Source organism: Ciconia boyciana, chromosome 10 (genome assembly GCF_034638445.1).
Source record: "Ciconia boyciana chromosome 10, ASM3463844v1, whole genome shotgun sequence".
Lineage (NCBI taxonomy): Eukaryota > Metazoa > Chordata > Aves > Ciconiiformes > Ciconiidae > Ciconia > Ciconia boyciana.
The window spans coordinates 33464670-33471826 of record NC_132943.1 but is presented as its reverse complement, the minus strand read 5'-3'; the positions used below and the strand labels follow the sequence as shown (position 1 = coordinate 33471826).

The following is a 7157-nucleotide window of genomic DNA, read 5'->3' as shown; positions in this document are numbered from 1 at the left end:
ACTGAACACTACACATTAAACTACACACTAAGTACTACAACTTACTTGTATTTAAATAAAATATGGACACTAATGGATAATTCAGAAATTGCCATTTGCAATATTAACTAGAAAAATTTTCTATATGCAAATTGGGAGAGTAGTTTCCCTCTCCCATCCTTTGTTCATTTGATGAACAGGCAAGTAGCTAAGCAACAGAAGCAATGCTCTGTGATTTGAAGATCAAATAAAGCCACTAAAGTAGAATTTAGTAACTGATGTGATAGAACTCTGAAAAACTTTCTTTAACAATCTCTGTGTAGACAATTCACTTCAAGGGTATATTTTGAATAATCCTAACGTGATCATAATAGTGAGGTCCATTATATGTAAAATAAATTCAGATCATTAAAGACTGCACAGTTTCTCCTGTTCTCATGAACAAGCTGGAAGAGGGAGGGATACCTTAAGTATAAAACAATAATCAAACTGAATTAAAAAAATGTTTGGGTTAATAATTACTGCCTTGCACAGCCAAGAGCCCCAGTCACAAGACTTCATTCTCTCTCACCAGTTGTGTGAAAAAGTTTCTTGTCTGTTTCTTGAAGACATACAAAGTCTCTACATGCAGCGAAATATAAAATCAAAGAAAATGGACCATTTTTATCTAACTGATACTTTGTAATTTCACAGATGATTCGAGGTAGCAATTACTAAATAGAAATAATGGAATATGTTGCATTTGTAATATATTGTACTATTTTGTTTCTACGAATAAATTATTTTCCAGAAAAATATCTGACATATATATGTACAAAAAAAATATTTCAAAATGCAATGCCTGAGACAATACACTTTGGAGAAATGACAGTAGCATTTCTGGATTAACTATGAATACATTACCAATGGTGAATTACCACTCTTACCTCGTTTGTAAAACTTCTGATTGCTCCGAATTATCTATAGACATAATGAAAAGGTTAATAAACCACATGAGTGAATACTGGTACATTGGCTCAATGTTGGCTAGATCAGCAATAGAAAAAAACAATATTGACGAATGGATAGCAACAGGACGATAGCCCATACGAATAGCATCAATCTTCTTTTCTGTCTCTTCAGCTACAGCTTGCTTTTCAGAAATCTCATTAGCCAGAACTTTGGAAGAAGACAATATCTTGATAGCAGTTTCATCCTCCAAAATATTTCCTTCTGAGGCTGAAAGAACTTCTAAAATCTTGTCTTCTATTTCTTTTAGCTGCCTAAAATAATAGACAAGATTTTTCACATATGAAGATTACAGCTGGTTTCTGTTAGTTTCTATAAATAAGATAATGTGTAGATTCTATTCACGGTATGCAACTTGCATAACAAAACTTTTTTCTTATTAAATGTTCCCTTACATTTCTGAAATATTTATCCACTTTCAGGCTAAAAATGGATGGCAAAGGGAGGAAGTGACAAACCACTTTGAATACTGCACATTTCGTGCTTTGACCCATGGGGAAAGATGCCCTTCGCCATGTACAATCAGTGCAAATCTAGCACACAACGAAAACATATCTAAAACACAACCATTTAATATCTAATGAAAATTTGTGAGGACAGCAAATCATATGCCAACATCACGGAAGGGATGCATAAAAATAGAAGACAGGATCAAGAGTTACATTTTGCAATTACACAACCCGCAATTCAGCTCTTTAACATTTTCTAAAAATCCCAGAAATAGGATACCATATCAGAAGAAGAAAGGCACAACCAGTAGGAACATGAGTAAGAGCATGCATCCAAATCACACTAAAAAACAAACAGAAGCCTAAGTTTGGGCTCTCAAAAATAGCAGTCTTGAATTTCCTGTTAAATCAAACAAAAAAAAGTCTCTGAAATGTATTTCCTTAAACTGCAATCTGCTTCTATCCCTAGCAAAGGAAGTTATCTTGATACCTTTTATTCTCAGCCCCTTGAAGGATGAGGGCTTGTTTTTCTTCTTCAAGATCTGGCCTTTCTCTTGCAACTACAATTCCAAGAAGCTGATCCTGCATTCCTTCTGAAGTTATCATGAAGTTCAATAATGTTACCTGTTAGAAGAAATATTTTTTGAAAGATAGCACAGTTATGGGCAGATGCAGTTAAAATGCTTCTTCATTTACAAGATGAGGTTTGTATAATATCATGTAATATGCTCAACCAAACTTTGAGAGAAAATGAATTACAGCTGAGAGTTTAAGATTATGTGTTGGAAAGCTAACTCCAGGATTAACCCAGAAAGTTAACCATAAAAGGGATGTGACAAGAATGTATAGAATTTAAGTCTGTTCCTCAAAATTACACTGAAACTTTGAATATCAGTGCTTCAAGTGATTGGTCCATATAACATGAACGAACACTTTTACATGCAAGAGGGATCCACCCATTTGATATCTGTATGCGTCAAGCAGCCTTCACAGAGAAAGGAGCAAAACATTTCTATGTATGGAAGATTCAACTTAATGTACAGATTTTGTAAATAAATTTGGTATTGCTTGTTTTCCAGAACTGTTCCATCTGAACATCCCAGTGCAAATGGGATGCTGGCACAGTATTTTGCAAAAATACAGATAAAGTCCAGGCAGGTCACATTTTATGGTGTTTAAAAACTTTTCACCCATAACATTTTTGCTGTTTTCATAAAGTAAGTGGTAACATACATGCTGGAGTTGTACTTCAAACTATTATTGCCTCTGCTGCATACGTTTTCCCTCTTTAATGGCCTTGTTCACATGCCATTCGTGGTATTATTAGAGGGATATTTGTATCATAGAATTAGGATAGCATCATGTTCTCTTTTTCATGAGAAAATAAGTCACTGGAAAAAAAAAATTGTTTAAAAGAATTCCCATCACATGACATATTTATAATGGATCCAGAAAAACCCACATACCCTTGCTGAAGAAGTGGCAAAAATGTACAATACTTTACATGAGAAAGGGAAGGAATACATTACTAGCAGAAGGCTAGAAAATAGTTTGATGCATGTAGTTCAAAACCAAGAAAATAATCTACTTATCAATCATCAAGACTGATTAAGGTATTGATTTTAATTAATTGACTGGGTAATACAGATTCTCTTTGGGCTTTTTTGGTGGGTACAGGTACCATTGACCTGTGTTTCAAAAGAACATTTGCCTTGAACATAGTGATCAGTTAGAATACGGAATACCTGTGAAGTTAATTTGTCTTGATCTGCTTCTGCCACTAATAATATCTGAAAGTTGTCCAAATATTTGAGGCTTTTTTTTCATGAGTTTTGCTTGTAAAGTTAGGAGGTGTAGTATTTTAACTTTCTTAAAATACATCACTAATAGGTTTTGTTACAGTAAGCCTCAACTGAAAAAAATTTAGGAGCACAGATAGCATATCACACTGTTCTTTCACACAGGAATTTTGAGAGAGGGTTCAGTTCTATATGACACTAAGAAGCAATAAGATCTTCACGAGCATCATGGCCTATTTCTTCCTCGCCTTATTTAACAATTTTAGTAATGAGAAATGTAAGAGGGACCTAATGTTTCAAAACTTCAAGAGTCTTCTATAGGCTCCATTTCCCTTCTTCAAAGTAAAAAGATAGCTACAAACAGCATTATGAGTTAGCTTTCAAGCAGAGCTGCCATGCTGTGAAAGGTTGGCTGGTTTGGACATCGGAACCTCTGAGGTCTAAGCGCAAACTGCTGTCTACATTCTACATTTCTACTTGGTCCCTGAGGTACAGGATGATATTTTTTATGGACATGAATAAGTCACCTTTCCCTCAGCAGTGCTGAAAACAGTCTGATTTTTTGTGTGTTTTTTACTACATTTAATTAATAATGTTAGAAACAGAAAAAAGCTACTCCAAATGGCTAATAACTGCAAATACATATCTAGGTAGTGTAAATACATGTAAATCCATGCCCTATGTCTCTTTACAGGCTTCACTATGTAAGTCACATCAGAATTCAGTACTATCTTTTTCTGTGAAATATGATAACCACATCAATAACCATTTTCCCTGGACTCATTTCATCAGCTAGCTCCTGAATAATCCTTGGGACAAATTCACCAATGGATGTTGCAATTAGCTTCAGACCAAGATATTTAGATATTGGTCTGCTCCCTGTACCTGAGCCACCTTAGTCAGCTAGCTCAGCAGTGTGTGGTGTAGCTGGGAATATACCCAACCATGTAATGAAGCAACTGCTCCTCGTTAGAGCAATTAACAACTTATGTCTGACTGCATGGAACCCAAGTAGAGAAGATTAATCTTTAGAAACTTGGGGGGGGGGGGACGGGGGGGGGGGGGGGACTGTATTGACCATTGATTGGCAATTAGGGGATTTTAATTGTTAAATAAAAAACTTCTCCTAGGAAATAACCTTCATATAGCTTTTAAATGTGTATGTACTCTAAGCATAAAACTTTGGATGTTCTCTTCCTTTCATATTTAATCTTTTTTTCTGAACGTGCAGCTAATTACCTTATTTGATAAAAGATCAATGTCTAGGTGATTTGATGCGCATTGAAGTGAACAGAAGTTATTCCCTTTCATTAATTTTTGTCCATTTTTCCTGCATCAGTACTCCTTCATTGTTGAAACTTACTGTTCCATTTTACTGAATATCATAATAGTTTAAAAAGTTTCAATTTCAAGGTTCTGTGTTTCAGTATAGTCTATGTTTAACCGAAGTGTAAATTTGCAACACACTTTTCTATAAACAGTTCTTCAAAAATAATAATAAATAAAAGGGGGAATGCACTGCCCAAGCAACTTCAAATAGATTAAATCATCGATTTTATTCTTTAAAGCAGGAAACCACCCTGTTTTGTCCTAACATAGAAAAATAAGAATAGCTATAGTTATAAAATATATAAATCTGTAAATATATTTTATATCTATAATAAACAAGGCACAATGCCAGGAATTGCTCAGACTCCTGTCCCTAAGTATATGACAGATAAAAATCATGAATATGAAAGCCTAATGCAGAGTTTGCATGTGAGGTGACTATTATATTAAGTCCTTGTAAGTATTTTTATAATAAAAGGTGACTAAATAACATCAAGAGATACAGACTGGGAAAGGTGATAAAATTAATTAATTAAACAAACATATTCCTGACAGTATGAAAGAATGACAGTATTGCAAGGTGAAGTATTAGATATGAGAAATGTCAACACTTCTAAGATAACACCAGTCTTCCAGCAGTGTAAAAAAAACACCCCAGTATTGGCAGGGGAGAAGGAATAAACAAATGCCAGAAATTCTTCCCTGGTTTTAGCCAAAGAATCATTTTTAAATTAAAACAGAGTTGCACATTCATTTTCAAAATTCTCACCTTAATAGAAGTTTCAGGAAGATAATGTGGATTTCTCAGCTTAGTTGTAATATAAAAGCGGAATTCAGGAGCATACTCAATAGTGGAGTCTCCAAGGCAAATGCATATACTCCCTGACTGCTTAAATGTCTGTTTGAGCAAAAGTGGCTCTAGGATAGGATCAAGTTCTTCTCCAATATTCTCCAGTAGCACTTCAAAATAACATAAGAATTAGTAGGACTTTCTTGACATTTGTATTACTGATTGACTATTCTTTACAACACATACATATAATGTGTATTTACAGTGTGCAAACAACAAAACTATTAATCGAGCAATATCTAGAGATAAGGTTAATGTTTCTTAGAGTATTCAGCTGATTGAAAAACGAATCAAAGAAAAGTACCTTGAATTTATTTTTCTAATATTATATCAATTTCCAAAAGGCAACTAAAATGTTATCACTATTACTGCTGCCTATGGCTTAGAACAGCAGCTTAAGGCTACCATTTTTAAAAAGGGAAATAACAAGTTAAATGCCACATGCCACAGAAATCATTTTGCGTAACTAAGTCTGCTTCAATTTTCACTGTAAGCATATGAGATCGTCAAAAGCAAGAAAGAAATAATGGAGAATAAACAATCCATTTCTTTACTTGTAGTTCAGTTAGCCACTGAAAAATAGCTGGAGTTGTAACTGTGTTTCACTAATTTATTTCTATTTGAGGGTAATAAGACTACTTGCAATAAAGATGCTACAGAGAATACAAGAATCATTAATGATCACAGTCTAGCAATCTGGTATTTATACTCTTGAAAAGCCAAATAAAAACAACATTACTTTTTAGAAATAAAATTATTGTAACATGAAAACAAAGAAATGGCAAATCTCATAAAGCAATTAAAAGATACAAATTAAACTGAGTGTTATAATTATATTGTGCTAAGATTTATCTTATAACTGGGGTGAGGACTTCAATTACTATAGTACTAATTTGATTCAAAACAAGAAAAAAATTTATCTGTATTCCTTAACTATGAGAACATTTGATACTCACTGGAGTTTCATTTTTTAGCTAATTGTGCCCCCTCCAGGTTCTTCTGTAATTTACACTTTCATTAGTTATTAACCTACCAGGACTGCCAAACTGAATGCAATTTTCCAGTGTTGTAACAAATTGAGGGTCGCTGAGTTTGATTATATGCAAACTATTGGCTTTTTCCATGTTCTTTATCCATTTATTTGCTTGACCCTGAGGATCTATCATCAGAGGCCATCTTCTTGCATTACTGAAGGGAAAAATACAAACTTTCAAAACTGAAATATAAGCTCTTCAAATGTTTACCTCAAAGTACTTCTTCAGGCAATTTATTCCCTTTTGCCATCAAAACAAAAGCATGTCAGTATGAAATCGTAGTAGGCACAGAATCAGGTATAATCCTTGATGAATTTAAGAGGAGACAGATGAATCTTAAAGTTCTTTGTTTACAAAAAATATTTTTCCTCTTTCAAAGAAAGTACTTAGAATAAGACTTCTTACTTTCTAGAAGTTTAATCACATTTAATCTTACAACACTTTCAAAATAAAAAGATCACTCTAAGTGATCTTTTTTGAAATTTTGAACAGCTTTAATACAGTCATAAGCATAAGTGAGCATTTTCAAGTGAAAATGAATGGAATTTTCCACTGAAGAGACATTTTAGAGTTAGTATAAAGGGAAATATGTAAGCAGATTCAAAGGTATCTACCTTTTAATCCCTAATCCTCAAGCAGCAATGGGCATGAAGAGCTTCTGGATTTTATTTTTGGCAGACTTAGTAACTACTTCACAGATTTTTTACAG

The 7157-nt window shown here is 33.7% G+C and overlaps 1 protein-coding gene across 1 annotated transcript in view; it reads right to left on the bottom strand.

The window, feature by feature from the left end:
• Positions 1–7157, bottom strand: part of DNAH7 (dynein axonemal heavy chain 7) — a 115259-nt gene that overhangs the window by 24276 nt on the left and 83826 nt on the right. The window contains exons 44-47 of the mRNA XM_072875282.1: positions 6448–6602; positions 5334–5524; positions 1927–2060; positions 906–1241 (exon numbers count right to left, since the gene is read on the bottom strand). Of these exons, the coding sequence (XP_072731383.1) occupies positions 906–1241; positions 1927–2060; positions 5334–5524; positions 6448–6602 (816 nt within the window). The remainder of the gene's footprint in view (positions 1–905; positions 1242–1926; positions 2061–5333; positions 5525–6447; positions 6603–7157) is intronic.